Raw genomic sequence first — 22,036 nt, forward strand, 5'->3', positions numbered from 1 at the left:
TAGAGCGGATTTGGACCAATCGGGAGTTGATTTTGCAAAGGGGCATTGTTTGATGACTACCTAGTAAAGCTTTGCTCTATGGCTTCACATAGAGAGCCAAGAGCAACATAGAGACCTAAGAGCAAAAAACTCAAAAGAGTACTCATCCACAATGGGATGAATGAGAAGGAGAGGTCAAAGACCAATTATATACACGATTCTATGACCCGTCCTCCGGGGCGAGCGAGGGGGGGGGGGGGGGGGGGGGATAAGGAGCCTACAATCCTTGAAATCAAGGGCACCTAATTTTGGGGACGATGTAGCTCATAAAATGATGTCACATCATTTAAATAATGAAAAGCTAATAAAACTGGCACCTTATCTAAAAGAATGTCATGTTAACTACAAAAGCTAATAAATAGGCAAAATGGATCCAAGAAAAACAAAAAGCATACACAATACCTTTGTGGCCATGACAAGCAACCTAAAGTGCCACCTTCAGGTGATGCCATGTCTACAAGACTAAAGACAAGGATGACCGGTTTATATGCACATTTCCATACCAAACCTGCAACAACTCATTAAGGAGGTGATTGAAGAGGAGGTCCTAACCAATCAAATGGAGGCATCAAGCAGTCAGGAGTCCTTCGTTGAGAGCGTTCCAAAGAATGCCTTTCAACCTCTGATCATGGCAACATCTAGTGACAAATGGAGCATACACCTCGACAAGGAGGCTCGTGTCCAAAGCAATGCCCGATGTAAGCATTGCATTGTTGCAAGACAGTGTTAATTAGTAGTCATATTTCTTAGACAATAAAAATTGCCTTGCAAACAACCTTTCATGTGTTGACAAGTTTGCTATGTAAACAGTATGTTGTAGAGGTAACTCCACTAGTTGAGACAGTTCTGTGGCACTACCTTGGATTAGCATAAGAGATGCATACAAGCAAAGATGAGAGAAATCATTAGCTTTTACCAATGCAAAAAGAATAAAAACAGCTTTGCCTTGCAAATGCTAAGGCCCTAATTTTGTTAGGCTGAAACACGATGCTGATGGCTGGCCTCCCTAAGTGTGTTTGCAATGCAAGGTAAATTTTACCTTTCCCCATCCAAACATTAGCCATGTATCATATTTGAATAGCCGCATGTCAAAACCGCAAACAAGCATTTAATTTACACTTGAGGACCACTATGGAGTGCAATCCCAGGAATCCTTACCAAACTGCTCCACAGGAGGAGGGATTTGTCTCAATGCCATGAACTTGCATAGCCAAACAGTCATTTTAGAGTCCCAGTCCCAAAAACCATGTGACAATTGTGAGTAAAAGTCACATGGAAAGGCGGTTCATACCTGTTCCCCTTCCCTCTCCCATTTTGCACTCCCATGTATGTATGTACACTTAAATCAACTCAAGTATAAAAGTTCAAAATCAGCACACTGTTGGGCGTATGCCTTTAAGACATTTTATAAGTGATGATTAACAGGAATGTGATCAAAACTTAAGACGATAAACCGCAATTATCATCGATAAAAGCCACATGGATTTAGTTTAACATTTCACTTTCCTTTGATACATTAGCATATATAGACCATATCTGACGTTTCCTTGGGACATTATAATATATGCAGCCACACGGCTTTCATATATTTCTATACATCAGTATACTTCACACACATGCACCCGCGCGTGTGCACATACACAGCCACAACAATTTGGTGTCTAAAGGTAAGACTCGTCTATCTACTTCTACAGAATCTGAGTATGTATCAATAAACATGATGTAAAAGCCAAGCCAACTCTTTAGGTGGCACAAGGCATCCTCTTTAGATGGCTGAAGTCAAAACCCCTACCTCTACATCAGTTTGAAAGAGCAGAATCACCACTTCTCTACTCCCATAACATCAAGATCCTTGTGCATTTCCTGTGTATATGTGGGCAATTACACTGCATGTACAACGGACAACTCGTACCGATCAGGTCAGCAAACAAGACTATTGCGGCATGTAACCAAATCAACCATCTATATTCACATAAAGGAGTACTTCAAGATGAGCCCGCCATATGCTTCTCAGAGTGATGATGGCCATGCTCGTTCTCCAATGCAGATCTCATCAGCCTACAAGGCTTGCAGTTATCCGCCGATGACGCAACTGCATCTCCAAGAGAATCAAAATCCAAGTCTGCTAAGCTTCCAAGCAACGAATCATCCTCCAGAATCTTCTCAAACAAAACACAAGGATTAGAAGAGCATTACTTGCAACATAACATGCCTTAGGCTACATAAAACCTCCAAAAAAAAAGAAAAAACAGTTATTAGTTTGACAATCAATGTAGTCTGAGCTCTCCACTTGGCTACTCCTCCCACAACCGACAAATGTGATGCATTTAGGAGGTAAGCTCTTGAGAGCAAGTGTTATATGAAAGAATTGAATCACAAATGTGAACCCTGAATGAACTCGCAACAAGAGAAACAGAGGAGGAAGGCTGTGTAAGCTGTCAAGGGTTTAGTGAAGATAAGAACCCATGAAAAAACTGTTAATTGAAGTGGATATTTGTATTGATGTATGCTTTGCATGTGTTGGTGAGTGAATGTACCTAGTTCTACCCCCACTATTGAGCACTAAAAGCCGATTGAGCACTAAGAGCCGGGTCTTGCTATGCATTAGTGATACTTGCAGTATTTATTTGTTCTTGAAAAGTAGTGGTCACCAATCACAACAGTAACATTAGTGTTATGAGGGAGACAGCCTCAAGGAAACTAAAAACGCCACTAATATGTGAAATTTCCCTGGAATAAAGAGCTTCGATAGTAGGTAACTAACCGATGAAAACTCAATCTTTTACTCTAGTAGATCCTGAATAGCACCTTTTTCCATATATTTAGTAAATGACACTTTCTACCTATCCTTGTACGATTCCTATGAGACCACATTTTAGACATTGATACCACTAAAACTTTAAAGCAGTAAGAAGACTCGGCTCTTAACTAATTATGCAGGGATGCGGTAGTATTTAGATTATACAATGCAATATTTAGATTCTACTATGCATAATGGAATGGACAAATATATTGTCTTGTGGATGACTACACTGGCTAAAAGTTGCACTTTCCAGTAAAGGGGAGTCTCGGCATTTGAGAGCCTACAGAAGATGGCCTGTTTGTTGGATGCAACTCATGAATGTCTGCATAATCACGACTTTATCACCTAGAGCATTGTGCTGGTAGGGTTCTTGCCATTGGACGCTCAAATGTACAGTTCAATGTGTCCCCCAGGGTGTATATAGGTGATGGCTGACATATGCTTGGCTCTTCCAAGGTGCTGCTACACAGCCTTGGCTAGGCTTCATGGTCAGTAGAGGGCAGAAAAAGAAAAGAAAGGAAACACTCTTCCCATCATGGAAACTACATGTATCAAAATCATTGATGTCGTGCGCTAAAATCATTGATGTCGTGCGCTCAAGGGATTGTAAACCCAGTAGGTCGAAGCGGTTATGAAGGTGTGCAAAGGCTGTCATGTTATTCCCAACAGGAAAATAATTTAAAAGTATCAGAAAGCTAAATGATCAAAAAGTTTCCAATAAAGTTTCCAACCTAAGTTTTGTCAAATAAATTGATCTTCAAAGAGCAATGACTAAGCTGATTGAGGTGCATCAATGGCGACAGCGAGAAACCGTGACTTTTGGATTCACAAAAGGAACTTGCCAGCAAGCTTAAGATTCGCAAAGTAAATGAGTAGGGAAAATATAGACTACAAATGAGCAAATATAGCCTTACCTTACCTCTCTTTTCTCAATTAAGAGTGTCTTAATTATCACTTTCTGAAGATGAAATGTCCAAGGAAAGACGGTTGTTCTATACATTACCTGTTTCGAGGAAGGAGAGTGTTTCTTCTTATTTGAATGAGAGGAATCATGGCCGTTTAACATTTGTCGCACTTCCTTCTCTATTGCATCCAAATCAACAGGCTTTTCTAAGTTCTTAAATAGATCACTGATAACTTCATCTCTTTTCTGGTCTTCACTCTCATTGTCTAAACGCAGATAGACCTCTGAACAAACGCACGTGCATTTTTTGTACATAAAACAAAATGATCCTTTATAAGAAACCAGAAACTGGCTCTAGTTTATAACCGTTGCCAATGTGTGAGATTCTGTAAGCTAGCTTTCAAATATCGCAAACTGGGAATATTTTTTTTAAGGCTTTACCTGATAGACAGCCAAGGATCCATCCAAGGCTGACCTTCTTTTTCAGAATGGCCATGTCCTCCTCCAGCTTTGCTCTCTCCCTTTCATCTTTCATCTTCAGGCGGTTGTAATTGTGCTCTTTGCTCCTGAGCTGCTCCCTTAAATGTGATATCTTCTCTTCAAGCTCCTACACAAAACAAAAAGTTTTCAACAGGATACAAGAAGAGAGCAAACGATCTCATCCTTGCTTTACATTGATCATGTGCAGAATTGAATTAAGCAGCATTGATTTGAAAGAAAGAATAGCGTTAGTAAAGTTGCACTACACATTCTACAGCTTAACCATGAGCCCAAGTATGGCTTTCACAATCTGTATAGTGTTGTATCATTTACATTCTTGACAACACAAAAACAAAACGTTTCTAGGTTATGGCACGCTTCCATGACAGACTACAATGTGGCTACAATGTGGCTACATGCGACTATACTCTTCTTAATTGAAGCAAGAGTTTTGGCAAAAAAGAACAATAATAAGTAAGAAGGCTACCAATCCAGACACAAGAGGGACCTGGACCATACACAAGGACCATCTATAGACCATAATGAGATTCCATTACATCAGTATGGTTGTAAGTGTTGCATCCATATCGGTAACATTAGCATTCTTGCATGCATACCGTGCAAACAAGATGGCTATCCACCATTAAGAAGAGAATGGGGTCTAAGAGAGCCTCTTTATTTGAGAGTTTAAGGGGAGTCAAACCTTTAGTATTAAAAAACCAATCAAAGGACAACTTTTGAATTCAAACAAGCAAAACGGCTATTCAAATTTTTCCCCCAAAAATAAAATTTAAAATCTAACGGGTAAAACCATACATGTAGCATATCTACGGAGAGCTTGGCACATAGATTCCAAATCTATAATGCCCGCTCAAATCAAAGATCATGTGTAGGAGTTACGGAAGACCGAAAATCATAAAATTGTTCACCTCTTTTGGAGGGAAAGTGCATCCTTTAACCACTCTTACACACCCACCATCCTTACACACATGGCGTGCACCTATTCGTCAAAATATTAATCACCTCCAGTATTTCATGGCAAATAAAGAGACTCTCCTAAACCCCATCCTCTTCCTCATGCAATTACATACCTTAAGTTTAAACCTTTTTATTTGCAAGCCATACATAATGAGGTGGTCATGGATAGCACTATCATAAGTCTCCCCTTCCTTAACTAACAATATAACGATGTGCCAACCAAATCGTCTCCCTATTAACAAGGATAAGGAACACATTTGGGAAACAAGAAAAGTAAGGAATGCCATCTTTTTTCGTTAAAGTGACATAAAAGAGGCTTGGAAGGAGAAACGAGCTACCATTTCTGACAAGTATGCCTGAAAATGGCTATTCACCATGACAATCAATCTCTATAAAATGGTGTGTTACTTTGCTGGAAACAAGACACTTATAATTAACTAAACAGCTTTGCTTCCATTTACTGTCACTATGCCAGATCAGATGAAATCCCTACAAACATTTCCAAGGGTTGTCGTCATTCACTGTAGGAGTGAAGCCGTATTTATTCTTTTCAAATTACATGCAGACGGAAACCTATAGGCACCAACCTTGCAATGATTGCGTTCACTCTGGAGGACATCTTGGGCAGCACGCACGTCGAGCTTGAGTGATTTAGCTGTCTCGTCACTCGCAAGGCGCTTGCGTTCCTCAGCAAGATGCGTTTTCTGCAGGCGGTTATGGTGCTCATGCGAGTGGAGGACCTTCTCTTCAAGGGCTTTCTTGTCAGAGAGGAGTCGAGAAAGGCGCTGTGCGAGCTCAGATTCAAGGGCAGCGCGCTCAGCAAGGAGGCGTGCTTCCTTGTGCTCATAAGAGGCACGCAGCTTCTCCAACTCCGCCTCTAGGTTGTTGACATAGTCTAGCAGGGCAACGCTCTTCCTCTCGAAGCCATCAATGATGTCGGGCCTTGTGGGCGCTTCCTCAGAGGAGGATGAGGATGAGGGGCTGCTGCCTGTTGGCTTCCCCATTCTCTCTTCCTCTCTCTCTCTCTCTCTCTCTCTGGCGCCAAACCCTACTCCTCTCATGCAAACCAACTTTCAAAAGGTACGCCCTTTCCCTTCAATGGGAATCGATTTGCAAAATACCGTTAAGCTGAGTCCTGAACACCAAACACCAGTATACTTCACTTAGGATCAACGGCTGGGATCACGAGGGCCATCCCATGCATTTTTGTGAAGGTGGGAGATTTGGGACTCATTGGGAGTGAAAGGGGAAATTCGGGCAAGCTCCTTCTCGCGTCAGGGGAGTTTGGCCGACAAATTGAACAATGCCCAAGTTTTGCATCCACGACTCCCACTTTATTGAAGATCGTGATGATTGCCCCCTCCCATGTTTTTATCATTACGATCTCACGCGACCCGCCTCCGACAGGTCTCACTCGCTCTTACCAATGGCCCGACTCTATTGGCTAAAGGCATATGAGGTTGCTTAGGGTGGTTGGAGTGGGGTAGTTGGTGGGACTCGCTACTGGTGTTGGGCGACCAAAAAAAACAATGATTGTCATCGCAAGCCGAGCGAGAGAAAGGTAGCGGAGTAGCAATTTTTGGGACCAAGCCTTTATGAGGTGTGGAGACTGCAAACATGGCACAGTAGGACATTAAACGCAGAGTAGAGCAAGGCTCATCGTGGGGCGAGGCAAGACTCTACAGTAGAAAAACCAAAGGCATAGAGGGCTCTCTCTCTCTCTCTCTCTCTCTCTCTCTCTCTCTCTCTCTCTCTCTCTCTCTCTCTCTCTTCGGGTATCCCTTGCGTGAGGCTTGCGGAGTCTCTTCAGCTTCCTCACTCCCCAAGGTCGGGCTCCCACTGACCACCAACACAGAAAGCTCCTCAAGCAATGTTTGTGCTATGTGAAGTACACACACACACACCGACTCTTCCGTCTGAAGGAAGAGAGAGAGAGAGAGAGAGAGAGAGAGAGAGAGAGAGAGAGAGATTGTTCGACACCAGCATCAACCCAAGAGCACAGATCAAGCCACTGTATCTGTTAATTATAGCCTATTGCAAGGGTACTTGAAAACAATTGCGTTGATGACATACAGCTATAATTTGTTGCAGGGGCCTAAAACAATAATGCTAATGGTGAGTTCCTTGATGGCACCGCTCTCACGATAATGGAATCGTCAAAGCTATGGCGTAGAGCTGATCAGGAACCAAGGCTATGAGGCGAGGGGAAGAGCTACATTGTACGGAACTGGTGGTTAACGGGAATACTCAGATCGTTGGCACTGCACCTACATAGGCAGGGGGATGGTAAGCCATAAGCTGTAGGCTGGTGGTCCTCCACAAATGGTGGGCAACTGTAGCTGCCATCACAGACTGTTGTAGAGTTTACTATAGGGACCGAAAGCAATAGCGCCAATTATGAATTGGTTGATAGAGAGCTCAATGCATAGACAGAGAGAGGGAGTGGCCCCTTATATTCTGTGCAGTCTGCACTGAATGCACAACCCGCACAATTCACTCTCTATATATGGTTCCTTGGTCTTTGCCGGGGTGGAAACCATGCTGCAACCTAGTGTGAGGCAAAGGAGAGAGGGGGAAACTCCAAGTACCCACTTCATTGCACGCATATTTCTTTGCATTTTTCAGCTTAGTGCTCATCACTAAGCTTCTCAACAATTCACATGGAATTGTTGTTAAGTTGCCAGTAGCTAAGTCTAGCATTTACTCTTTGCCAGTTTTTTTCTTGCAATCCACATGCACATATTTTGAATCTCTTGCCTCTACAATTTTCTTTTATCTTGTTGTCCTTCGACATCTTCTTGCATGTCCTATAGACATGCCTTTTGCTCATGCAGCTACTTCTAGCTCGCCATTTTCAGTGTACTCAAGAACAACATTCGAAGAGCCCTTCCGTCAATCAAAATGTTTTTGTAGTAGCATGTGGAAGCGCTCGATGTGTTGATGATAGTAGGCTTCTTTAAAAACTTCAAATCTTCTCCACTGATGAGTTTAGGATGCTTATTTCCGCTCACGATTTTTTTTTAAAGGATGACCAAACAAAGACAATGTGAATATCTGATAACAAAGACAAAGGTCATGATTTACAATTTTTGGCTCCCCCTTCCTTCCTCTGCAATGAAGACATTGTTGCCCGTAGTCCCTTTCAATCTCCTTTTGTAAAAGCTTCCAAGTAGGGCTTGCCAAAAACATTAATCCTAACCATAGAAAATAAGGGCACACCTAAATCTCCTCCATTTTTAGGTCAAAGTGGGGAGCATTTGCAGGCAATGATACAAAAAATTCTTAATTTTGTTTGGTTTTGTTCAAGAAAAACTTGGAAACTAATTGGGAGTTTTGCAATTTTAGCCGGCTATAAATACAATAAACCCCAATTTCTAGTGAACACTGCTCCCAACCTACATGTTGAATAAGTGTGTATCAAGTAGTCGCTTGACTTGATATGAGACCGTTACACACATAGATGACCAGTACGTAGATGAGTCCAAGGCTACTCTCTAGCGGTATTGAGTGTTCACATTGGTAAAGGAGTCATCATCCAATCTAACACCTTGCATTGCATTCCCTCAAACAATGAGAGATAACAACTCAATCTCTTTGTAGGCTTGCATATCCATGAATTAAGTAGGCACGTCTACTATCCAATGGGTTGATACTGTAAGAAGAGCAGTAGAGGGCGGAAGCCCCACCAATAGGACCAAAGTGATATTTTTGCACTTCAACAAATCATCTAGCTTGCCAACATCATCATCAATCTCTCACCAAATGTCAATATTGTTAAATCTAACCTCCTAAGGTCTGTCGGACTTGAGTGATCATCTTGAAAGGCAGAGGGGACTGGAACATGCTAATCTCCACCCTCTATATAGGCCCTTGGCCTGCTAAACATAGAGACCCCTTGACTGCATGTTCATCCTGGACCTTGGCCTTGCCCGGTCCTACCCTTGGCATGACATTACTCCCCCCTTGGAGAAGCGTTTTCGTCCTCGAAAACAAGAGTGATGATACACTAATCTTTTCCACAGTGGCATCCTTCATGGATCCATATGTTTGCTTGACCGGAACACGGTTCAGTAGGAGGTTCAATGAAACCAAGAGCAACATCTTGATTTTCTGCATTGTTGTCCATTTGCAACTATCTTGTGTTACCGGTTTCTATCCAATCATAGTGTGTAGTCTCCATTAAACGAGTTATCACAACAAAGATGTACCCAAAATAGTACCTCTTTTCACTTTCCATGAAATTAACTTGTTGACATAACTCATCAACCAAGTTTAAGTCGACTTGTTCTCAAATTTCATTAGCAAACAACCCCACCATAACTAGTGTTCAAGGTTGAGAACCCGACTTATACATGAAGAGACTAGACCTAGTCGCAACCATGCTTTAACATAGTGTAAGAAAACTCCAAGTAGAGCAATAAATCTTACTGATTGGATTGATTGGTGCTAACGTACGTTCTTTGCATATCCTTTAGCACAGGATTACACTTTGTAATCTGCCTACCCTCTTGGATAACTGATAGTACTGAGGTGTTTTTCCCCATGGCTTGCAAACAGTCTTCCCAGATGACTAGTAAATGGGGTTCACCATCTCGTACAACCTTACTGAGGAATAAACAATGTTCTGAATAACCATCTTGGTTATCTTGAAAGATTCACAAGCACCCAAACCGAGCCATGACCTCTATTGGTGATTGGTAGACCCAAAAGTAATCTCATAGAGATACTACACATAGAGTGCAAAATGCTTCAGAAGCAACTGATGTGATGAATATGTATGCCGCTCCAAATCAGCCTTTGCTAAACACTAGGGCCCATAACACCTAGTGCGCATGCATTTAGAGAAAAAAAGATCCAAACCTATATATCCATGATCATCTTTGCCAATACTTATGGCAAATGTGATGCTCCTAGCACACATTAAAGAGGAATGTAAATAGTTCTATAAGAAACTAAATTCTTTATGTTGCAATGATACGCAAGCCTTGCTAAAATGTTTGAACCATAATAAAAGGTGAAACATTAATCACTTGTATGGACAAACAATGAAACCTTTTCATCAACAACTCATAGCCTTGCTATATGCATAAACAACCATCCATTAATGTTGTGTAGCACCACTTGTATCTTAACAAGTCATTTTGAGTATCCGACAATTTCTGGCCATTGAAATTGTTCCTGACACGTCGGGCTAAAAACAGTCTATAAAACGGATTCGACCAGCACCTAGGGACATTGTCGCGACACATAATTGAAGTAGCGGCGCCAGTGTCAATCCCAAAGACTCATATTCTCCACATGTGGAATATGTCTCAACTAAGGATGTCTAAAAAAAGAGCTTCCTTCAAGTACGAGATGTACTAATGTGTGGAGGTAACTGCAAACACGATGCGACGTGCATGAGAGGGACCCTCATGAATCTTCTCCACACTGGCTAAACCAAACTCCTTAAGTTCCTAGACCATGTTGTATCCCATGTGACAACATGTGCCAAATAAAACTCTACAAGTGGGTCCATAACTGCAAAATGCGAAAACTTATTTTGGACACTACAACCCAAATTGTGTGGCTCTTACATGACCTTGTCATCTTTCTGAAGAGCAGAAATGGATGAAAGCATTCAAGCTTATCATCCAACTTGAAAAAGTCTAGCAAAGAATATGCAAAGATGGAAATAAACCAAATCATACGCATACCTCGAGGGTGAACATAGTGTTCATCAACCTACAGTCAAAGGCACATGCCTAAATTTCCCGCCTGCAAAGGCCTGGGAGTACTAATTTGAAAATTAGTAATATTTCACATGTAACCGTGGGTGTTGCCGTTGCAATCCAAACCCCTCGATTAAAATCGACGTTGCCAAACTCTTGGTTAGACTTTTGTATGGAAACTGGTCAACTAGCAACCAGCAATATCTTAATTCAACTTTGGAAGTTGAAATTGTCCAACGAGCCCTTGGCAGCTTATGGACGTATTTCCTTGAAAGTGCAAGTGTGAAGATTCCAAGAATTGACCATCACACTTAATAAGTGATTTAGTAATCACGAGCTGGGTCTTATCTCAAAAAGAGACTCATATAGACACCCGTAGTGCTATAGATAAAATAGGAGATCCATTGAAGTTGGAATCGTATTCACAATTATATCTTATCCGGATCCAAAATTCCATAATCTTGGGTTTTGGTGAACAATCGCGTTGTCTGAAATGTTGGCTTCATCTATACACCTTGGTAGAGATAAGCCCTTACGAGTTTAAAACGTTCAAAAACTCAACTTGATTTTCACACTCAAAGTTTGTAGTGCTAAAATACCACCCAAAAGAATTCTAATGGCAAGATTCGTGCTTGTCCATTAGAATTGAGGGGTACTCAATTGAATATAATTGTTAGATCTTGAAAGCAATCACTGATGGATTACAAACTGATGGCTCTTAGCCATTCCAAAATAGGTGGCAATAGATGGCTCTTAGCCCTTCTTGTTACCGTATTGACATCGCAAGATTTCTATAAAATTATGTCTAGTTTCACCTTTCCCGCAGAGAAGTTATCAAAAAGAGAGAGGGAAAGAGAGAATGCTAGGCTAAGGAAACCCCTTATTCTAATGTGCTATATGCCCCTAGTGTAGACCATGTTTGTGTCATAGCTTATCCGATAAGCATACAACAGTGTACGTGTACCACGGTCTCCTAGAGAGGGGTACCATATGTCACATCTTGACTCATCTACCTTGGATGTGAGCGTGACTATATCAGGATGACTTAAATACGGCACTTTGCCTGTGAATAAACATAAAAAATGTTTTAAGATCTCAGTCACTTACCTTGTCCTTGACAGAGTAGTTAGTGTTATAGCGGAAGCGTACGTTGAGATGGCATTATGTCAATTTCCGCACGTTGCTGAATGCCCAGAATTGTGTGGCAATGTTGCTAAGTTGAAGTCAACGACAGGATCTTGGCACTGGTTAAAAGTGTTGCTTCTCACAAGTGTTTTCAAAGAAATTTGTTGGTTGCCTTGTTGTGGCCCGGTGTCTGGAGTTTTCAAAATAAAAACTCGCGTAAATATGGCTCATAGCCATGTTTGCTTCTTGTTGGAGGTAGAATAGATATCATATACGCCCTCCTGGGATCTTAAAAAAATAAAATTGCAGACATCTTGACAAGCTCCCCTAAGTTTGTATGCTATTAGCATATTCCAAACTTTGGAAATCACTATGCCAAATGTCAAAAGGGAAGCCTTGCTTCACATAAGTACTCATGGAGTTCTGGTGCTCATAGATATAGATACTCTTGCTCATAGACAGATGTCATAGCAAAATAAAGTGGACCTTGTCGAGCATTTACTGATAATCAACCTTGTTGAATTGGACCACGTACTAAAAAGTAGAAAAACTTGCAAAATATGTACTGTGTACCTGCTTGGCTTGATTATGTTGTCCTTGATATATACGTAGATATTGTCCTTGACATATACGTAGATATGGAGCCCTGCTTCTGGAAGCCTTGCTTCCCCCCTCCAAGACGTATCAAGAGATGTTAGGTAACAAGATCAATGGCCAATAAGTGCATGGAGCCGTGCTCCTCCTCATTGCATGGCCAAAACTAACAACAAGAACTGATGACCATATTGCATCAATGCTAGAGGAGTTGTCGAGGAGGCTTACAAGTCAGAGACCATGCCTGTCTTGCCCTTACTGCTAGGTAACTTTGCCTTGTTGGAGCCTTGCTCCGTTGTGAAAACATGATGGAAGCACCATCATGCAGCTTATGACGATGTTATACAGAAAGTAATTCCCACCAATTTGCGGCTTTGTCGAACAGAATGCCGTACCCAAGGCATATAAACATTTGCCTTAATGGCACAAACAAAGTGTAAACAAAAACAATTAGTCGGCCATGCCAACATCTGTACCGTACCAATTGCAGGCCTGGCCTGTACTTTCCTTTTTGCAATTGGATGACAATACCAATTGGTAGCAACCTCACGACCGTTTTGAATAAGATCACATGTCTATGCATGTCACCATCAATGTCAACATTGTAGTCCCAGTTTGGGTACTATTGTCTTCGTTAACCATTTGTGCATGTTTCACCTGAAAACTTTAATCAAATACAAAAATTGTAAACCTTATTGAGATGCGTACCTCCCTTGCATGTCAAATCTATGCATTGGCATTTTGACAAATATTCCAATCCTATGACAAGATGGTTGCTTTTATGATCAATGTACGTTGCATGCCTTGCATGTTTCTTGCCTCTTGCGCAGTGCTGTGGGAAAGGCGTCAGTGCGTCTACGGCCTTGCATTCGAGAAACCTAGTGCTAAGATCGACTGCTTTTCATCATTCCCAATCTTGTCACATACAAACGATGGCAGCTTTGGGAATTTATGGAGCCTCAAAATTTTTTGCAACAGAAAATTACGAGTAGAAAACCGTGCCTTGGTTGGCACGTGTTACCCCTTGAGGGCCATGCATGTGGCCATGCCTACCATGATGGTTGTATGGGAAAAGTCACTAGGGTAGCCTCAGGGCACCCACTTAATCAACAAACAAAAGAAAATGGAATTTGAATTCGACCTGCAACCATGGCAAATTTGAATCTGCAGCGCAGCAAAGGAGACGCAAAAGGGGAAGCCGATCTGCAGTACTAGGGCGTTGACGTCAGAGTCGAAAAGACCTACTCTTTTCAGTGCAATCTCGATGATCCCAACCTTGCTACATTTCATGGACACGATTTCTCCCCCTCCCTTTGCCTAAGTGGTGGTTCCCGCTGTCCTTCGACTTGCAAAAAACCTCTATAGGAGGGCTTTTTCCTGCAGAGCTGAGTACTATATCATCCTTTCATACTCCAGAGAGACCTTGCGTGGTGAAAGAGACCATCGAGTCCATGCCGAGAGGGAGAGATCCATAGATTGGCAGTTGTCTTTCGTGCTTGAAGACGAGAGAGAGAGAGAGAGAGAGAGAGAGAGAGAGAGAGAGAGAGAGAGAGAGAGAGAGAGAGAGAGAGAGAGAGAGAGAGAGAGAGAGAGAGAGAGAGAGAGAGAGAGAGACCATGCATGCCGCATGCAACCGATCTCCTTCCTCCCTCCTCCATGGATTCTCTCCACTATGCTCTAATACCAGTGAAAGGCAGAGGGGATTGGAACATGCTAGTCTCCACCCAGCCATGCTCTATATAGGCCCTTGGCCTGCTAAACATAGAGACCCCCTTGACTGCATGTTCGTCCTAGCCCTTGGCCTTGCTCGGTCCTACCCTTGGCATGAAAAATTTGCTAAGGCCTCTTACGAAGGGTTAGAAGGGGATTTGAGTACATCTAGAGAGAGAGAGAGAGAGAGAGAGAGAAATTGCTAAGGAGAACACCTGCAAATGGTTTGGTGCAGTTCTTTGTTGCCAATGATAGCTATGAACTGAACTCACAAAGTGGGCATTGGCCAACACCTCACCCAAGGCACTCCTCAGCCTCAAATCTAGAAGGGTGGGACTTGGCAAGTCTACTCGCATCAGCTTATAGTTTTGGAGGGGAAGGGAGGGGCAAAGAGAGAAAGGGAGACACAAAAGGTCGGAGGGCAAAGAGAGGAATCCATCAAGGTTCAACTACATATACAACCAATTTGATTGTGTGTGTGTGTGTGTGTGTGTGTGTGTGTGTGTGTGTGTGTGTGTGTGTGTGTGTGTGTGTGTGTGTGTGTGTGTGTGTGTGTGTGTGTGGAGAGAGAGAGAGAGAGAGAGAGAGAGAGAGAGAGAGACTCAACATGAAACACAGGCCAAGGCAACTAAGGCCGAGGGTATGTGGAGCATCAATATGGCCTTGTAGAGAGGTGGCGCATTTTTTTTGTTTACCCAACTACCTCCACGATCGGTGCCCTAGAAACATACCGGCCCATCATTCAAGACTCAAAGAGATGACCAAAGGCATCTGGTCGGAGTTCGCATTTGCTGCTAGGTGTCTCCCCCCTGTGACGAAATCCCTATCTACTTAATAGATTAGTATAGATGTCATCATTTGCAATGTGCAATAAAAATATCCAATTTTTGATAGGCAACTTTGCATACAAAAAAACAACAGCATCGATCTTTTGATGATGAAAGCTCGCAGGGGGTGGGGACAAGACATCTCTAAGAGCTATGTCGCTTGCATGGTACAAAGCTCCTCTACAACCCATTTGTCCCTTCTATCATCTTATTGTCCACTTTGTACCCTCATCTCCTACTAAGAGAAGAGGATGGCTCTGTAGGATGCAATCTCAAATGGATTCATCGTACATTGACCTTTTGTGTAATGTCTCTGTAGAGAGCTCCTATCATAGGCCTCTTCCCTCCTTTGGTGTCTATGGCATCCATGCATCAAATGTCCCTGCAACATTCAATACCAACATCAACTATTGAATTTCTCTCCAACTACTGAAAGTATGCAACACCCCTCTTACAACTTACTAGATGAGGTTTTTGATCTAACAAAGTCTACCAATGATGCTCCAGCTTATGATGATAGAGAGGTATGTGATTAGAGAAAAGAGGATCCTATTCCTATTCCTTTACAAAATGAAACAAATGTAAGGTAGCTTCCTCCCCTCAATCTAATAAATCAACCTCAACAGGTAATTCTTCCAATCAAGATGCAAATGTGGTCCTTAGCTCTTAAGATGAAGATCGCTTCACCGATTGTGGTTTTTCCAAAGAAAGACTCTTGGGATTAATAATAAGGATTGAACATCTTACTTTACAGACAATGCAGGGGCCCCAACAAAGGAGGAGGTGTTAGCAGCCAAGACATCCCACTGAAAGTGGGACCGCATATGACCGAAGCGAGATTCACAACTATAATTTTTTTTTTTACAATTGTATATATGAGCCTTTTTTTAGTAGATTAGGGTTGATGGATTCCCGTTTTCGTAAACATAGTTAGCTAGGGTACCTAGTTTGCCAATTTTATGAGCCATATTGGCGAAAGGACCATATTTTGGTCTTCTTGGATTCAGGTAAATCAAAACTACTTCTCCTCAACCTCTCTCAATGTAAGCCAAGAGTAGGTCCTTCAAGACTATTATGTTTTGGCTCTTTAGTGGAGCCAATTTTGATAGGCAACACTTCATTTTGGCTCATAAATCTTTCAAAGATGGAATTTGTTTTTGGAAAGACCTCATCATAAATGAGGAACGGCTCATTGTAAATGATATTGCACATTCTTTTGGTACCTCGATAAGAGTAGTAGGCTAGCCAAGGAAAGGTGTTGCCTTGATTGTGATAAACTTCTTTTTTTCAAGGCTGAAATTCAAAAAATATGGAATCATTTGTGCTAGGATGACATATCTATCAAGAAAAAACGCAACAATGGATGTCATTTGGTATGGTCTTTCAAGCAATGGTCTACACATTAAATCTTTATGGGCCCATGCTATTACCAATAAGCATGCCATCTTCCTCTAGTTTATTCTTTGTTGGGCTATTTATACTACAACCAAAGAAAAGAGATATGGTTTGGGAAATGGGATGTGTCCAAGGTTCTAGGTGTGAGGAAACCCATATTTCCTTGTTCTTCAATTGTACGACTACAAGAAGATTGCAAACTGCTCGTTGGTTGCATCCCAAAAACTGCCACACACCATAAGACAATTTGGGTATTTTTAACTACCTAAGCATTAGGCACTTGTGTAAACATGCCTCTAAGGTTTAAAACTAAGACCTTAGTTACAATCCAAAAAAGATAAGTACCGTGACACATTAGGCACTAATACCCGGCACACCTGGTGGGGAATGTTTATCAAACATTCCGAGAATCCATACCTTGATCAGAAATATCAACATCAACATGATCTTGAACTTCAGTTTGTTTTGCACTTTCTCCTTCAGTTGCAGTTGCCTTATCATCTTCACCAAGTCCTGCATCCACTGCAGCTTCAGTTGCTTCCTTTCTAACCTTAGTATTTTCCTTACTGAGTATATCCTCAACAATACCTGCCTCTTCACCTGCAACTTTAACTATAACTGCATCTTTAGTTGACTGCACCTGAACTTCAATTTCAGATTTATCCAACATTACAGTATCACACTAAGCATGCAGCTGTTCATGTTGATGATGTTTCTGCTGCTCCAAGTGCTTCTACAATTCCTCATACTGTTGCTTCAGTTTATCATACTGCCTATGCACAAACAAGTTCTCCTCCTTCACTTCTTCTTTTGCAAAGATTTGATATGGCTTACTAACCACATCATACATTTTGACTTTGATTTTCTCCTAAACACCTTTCATATAGTCCCTCATTTCAGCCTTCATCTTCTCCACATCACCTAAAGCCAGATACCAGCCCTCTACATCTAGCTCTTCCTCTAACATTTCTCTAATCTTCTCTTCCACTTTTTTACATGCTATAATTCTGTTCAGCAAAACCATGTTGCTGCTTTCCAAAGTAGTCATTTTAGTCAACTGTCCCTGCAAGACATTAAGCCACTCATCCCTCCACTGAGCAATTCTAGATGAAAGTTTTTGTTTGTATACTGCCAATTGCTTATATGAGGCTAACTCCTTTTGCATTAGCTCCTGGCTTTTAGTCAACTCTTTAACTTTCCTCTGTAAAACTACTTCTTCAGTCTAAACTATCTTTTCCTTCAGTGCTTCCTCCTTAATGTGCTCCAATTCACTGTGTGGTCTCTTATTCTCCCTCTTCACTAAAGTAAAATCCATTGTCTGTTGTTCCACATATTCTTTGACTACACCAATTGCATTTTGCACTTCACTGAAAGATACATTCGAAAAGCTAGCTTTGGGTATGTTAGGCTTTTCAATTGCTTATTCCCAATTGTAATGACAGGTTCCTCTCCTGCAAGTTTTCCTTTTAGCTTTCTAAGTTTAAAACGTGGTTTGATTAACACAAATACTGCAAATTTTGCACTTGGTTCCACTCCAGATTCAGGAAACAAATCCCCAAATTCCTTGTCCAAATTCGCCTTAACTGCTTTCAGAGACTCCTTTTTTTAATATCTTGCAGAGACCAGATTTTCCACATCCTTTGTCATATGCAGGGTCTTCTATTGTTGATACAATTTTTGTCTTTTTTCTTTCCTTGGTGCAGATCATGAGTCTTTAATCAACTGTCCTGGCCTTGGAATTTTTTTTCCCTGCAAAATACTCTTGTTGTTCACATACTGAATATGGTCCTACTTTTGTTGTTTTATCCTTTCTCTTCTATTGGTGTAGATTTCAAACTTGATCCTGTCAAAAAGGATGTTTGCCTATCCAATTTGTCTGCCAGTCTCAGCTGCTAACAATATACCATAATTTTCCCTGCTTATATACTCTGACTTGACCAACAAAAATATTCTCTCAATAAACCATTTCATCTGCTGCAGTCTCACATGGTTCTTTGTTCCTGATAGCTGATAGTAATGCCTCCCACCTTAAGACTGTCCAAATGCCTTTTTCATGTCCTTTTCAGTTGCTTTATTGACCTCATTATCTTCTGCAGTAGGTATATCAAACACATGTGCAATTAGTCCTTCAATCAAATAGTCCTCTACAAAGACTTTAAGTATACGATTGGCATTTGATTCTGCCTCTAACTCATCAAGGGTAACCTTGCAAAATTTAGTAACCCTATTTTCTTCAACCATGGCACATTCTCCTCATTTGCTTCACACCTGAAGTCCAAGAAAGTGTACTCTGGGATTACTAATCCTCTTTTGAAGGTGGTAAAGCCTTGATGGGTGTAAGCATTTATGGCTCTTCCTCCTCAATGGACTCATCCACCACAGCTCTCTGATAACGAGTTTTGCGCAAAGGTCTTAGTGTGACAAAGCGTTCTTCCTCTTCCATCCTTGAGTCAGCCCCGCACCCACAGGCTTGCGGTTGTAAACCATCACCCAATCTCCTGTAGAGAAAACTTTGAACTTTATGTTCCCATTGATCCAAGCTTGCCTTCTTTGTGTACGTGCTATGAATTATGTCCTCTTCCAGTTTCAATAATGCTTCCTTTCTGTGGTTGACTGGCTCGTTAAGAGACAATTTTTGTTGAACTGCAACCCTAAGGCTTGGTACTAAAAACTCCATAGGAACTATTGCTTCCAATCCATACACCAACTTGAATGGTGTTATGCATGTTGTCACTTTAAATGTTGTCCTAAAAGCCCAAAGTGTTGAATCCAACTTCTCATCCCAATCTGCCATGTTCTGATTCACCAACTTCCTAATTATCCTGATCAAAATCTTATTGGTACTTTCTACTTGTCTATTTTCCTTAGGATAATACACAGTTTCGGGGGGTTCACCGTTCAATACCCCCCTATATAACGTGCATTCATGGGGTATTACAAAAACCCCTCTTTTAACATGTTTAAATGAATAAAATGACCCCTTATTTTAGGGTTTTTTCCAAAATTGAATATAAAAACCCCTTATTTTAATGTATCTTTGTTAAATTGCCTAAAATTTTTGCATTTTGAAACCCCTCCTTTTGAACTCACGTTATACATTAACATGATTACATAGTGCACCCCTCGAGTACACAGTTGATTTCTTGTGCAGGTTCATAAGTAGTTCAGTCAGTTTATTGATCACTTTGCTAATAAAATGTCCTTCCTTATTAGAAACCAACTCAAAAGGGCATCCAAATTTGGTCATAATATATTTATACAAAAATTTTGCCACACTCCTTGTTGTGTTATCTCTCAAAGCCATAGCTTCTACCCATTTTTTGCAATAATCAATTGCAACCAAGGTGTACTTGTTTTGTGTAAACCTTGCAAGTGTCTTGATGGGACCAACAAATCCCCACTTTTGAATTGGTTCCAAAGGTAATATAGGTTGCAAGGGCATCCTGTTTCCATTCAATGGTCTACCCTCTCTTTGGCACAAAAAATTCTTCTTACTGAATTCATGAGCATCCTTTATAACATTTGGCCACCAAAGTCCAGCTTGAAAAATTTTTCTTGCAGTAACATCTCCTGAAAAATATCCTCCTGAATTACCTATTACCATATACATGGTAGTGATGTGTGTGAACACACTAGGACCGCAGGGGCATTTTTTCCCTCTTTAGGAGGTTTTTTCCCCCGTGCATTGTATATACGCCCATCACTCTAGGGCTATCTATCTTTCCATTACACACTAAGTAACACACTCTCTATTGTGTGCCTTGAGCTTCCTTCGTCTTCTCCAAGCTATGTGTGTTTCTCTGCAACCCTAATTCCAACAATTGGTATCAGAGCAGGTCACGTCCTCCCGGGCTTAGTCGCCAGCTGCTCCAGCACACGCCTGCTCACTTTCTCCGATTTCAATGAGCTTTGGCGAGCGTTCGTAGGTCGACAAAATTTTTGGGAAAGCTCATAGAGCTTGCTCTGCTCAGAATTTGGATTTGGGCTCATTTCGGCCTCCGTTTCCACTACAGGCAGTACTGCACAGGCTATTTCGTCATTTTGTGCAGAATTTCTGTCAGTGCATTATGCACATTGCTATTGCAAGAGTCACTGTCCAGAAAAAACATGACTAGACAGCGTGCAGTTGAACAGGCTTTTATTGCTTCTCAAAGAAAGGGTGGTAACAGTAATGCAGCCACTTCTTATGGTTCTACTACGAGTGGCAAAAATTATGTTCCTAATGCTTCTGCTGGCAGCACTTCGTCTGGCAATTCTTGTGATAAGGGCAAAAAGAAGATGCGTTGCCATTATTGTAAAGCCAATGATCACTTGATCAAGTCGTGTCCTAAGTTGAAGGCCAAAGAGGCTAAGAAGAAAGAGGGTGGTTCCACTGCAAATGTTGGTTCCACTACAAATGCAGCTATTGTTGAGTCTTCTGTGAAAGGAGACTGTGTTGCTGATGTTGATGCAGAATGGGCTTTTAGCGCAGAGTGCACTTACAATCCTGCTGTCCATGATGCATGCTTGTCAGTTGCTGCATATTCACATGTGTGGTATTTCGACAGTGGTGCTACAAAGCACATTACCTCACATCGTGAATTGTTTACCTCTCTCGAGTCTGTCCCTCATGGGAATTCAGTCACTTGTGCCAACAACGCCTCTTATCCAGTTCAGGGAGTTGGAAAGATTGTGCTCACTGCTGCTAATGGCAGTTCCTTCACACTTGTTGATGCACTTTATGTACCTGGGATCAAGAAGAATCTCTTGTCTGTATCCGCACTTGCTAGACTTGGACTTGTAGTTAAATTTGTGGATGACAAATTCACAGTTCATGATCTTAGTTTTGGTGATGAAATTGTTGCATCTGGCCTTTTGTGCCATGCGCTGTATAAGCTCACTTTGTATGACAAGTGTGGACAAAATTTTGCAAATGCTATTGCAGATTCAAGGGCTATTTCAGATGCAAAACTTTGGCATGCACATTTTGGTCATCTGAGTTTTGCCAGTTTGCTGCATTTGCAGAAATCTGATATGGTTGCTTCTTTGCCACCTCTTGAAGCACCTGTCAAACATGTTTGTGAAGGCTGCATTTTGGGTAAGGTGCAGCGTTCTAAGTTTCAAAAGGATGGTTCAGTTCGGGCCACATGCAGGTTGCAGCTTGTGCATAGTGATGTTTGTGGGCCCATGCAAACTCCGTCCTTGGGCAATTACCTGTACTTCGTGACTTTCATTGATGATTACTCTAGGCATGCATGGGTATTTCCGCTTAAAGCGAAGTTCGAAGTTTTTATGTGCTTCAAACAATTTCTGGCTATGGCTGAAAATGTCTCGAAATGTACTATGGGCACCCTCCGTTCCGATCGAGGGGGGGAGTATATGTCTCATGAATTTAATGCATTTCTGGCTAGTCGTGGGATAAAACACCAATGTACAGTGCCTTATACACCTCAGCAAAATGGTGTTGCTGAGAGGAAAAATAGGTCACTGA

General features: G+C 41.5%; 1 protein-coding gene across 1 annotated transcript; it reads right to left on the reverse strand.

Moving 5' to 3' along the window:
• Positions 1-1,498: 1,498 nt before the first annotated feature.
• On the reverse strand, positions 1,499-6,328 carry LOC147443887 (uncharacterized). The gene is made up of 4 exons (XM_086527749.1): positions 5,792-6,328; positions 4,188-4,353; positions 3,846-4,030; positions 1,499-2,198 (listed from the first exon to the last, which is right to left on the reverse strand). The coding sequence occupies exons 1-4, from the start codon at positions 6,263-6,265 to the stop codon at positions 2,025-2,027; spliced, it is 999 nt and encodes a 332-aa protein (XP_086383875.1). The 5' UTR covers positions 6,266-6,328; the 3' UTR covers positions 1,499-2,024.
• Between the last annotated feature and the right edge of the window lie 15,708 nt (positions 6,329-22,036).

The sequence above is a fragment of the Adiantum capillus-veneris genome, chromosome 13, assembly GCF_014529385.1.
Source record: "Adiantum capillus-veneris isolate H3 chromosome 13, ASM1452938v2, whole genome shotgun sequence".
NCBI classification, from domain to species: domain Eukaryota; kingdom Viridiplantae; phylum Streptophyta; class Polypodiopsida; order Polypodiales; family Pteridaceae; genus Adiantum; species Adiantum capillus-veneris.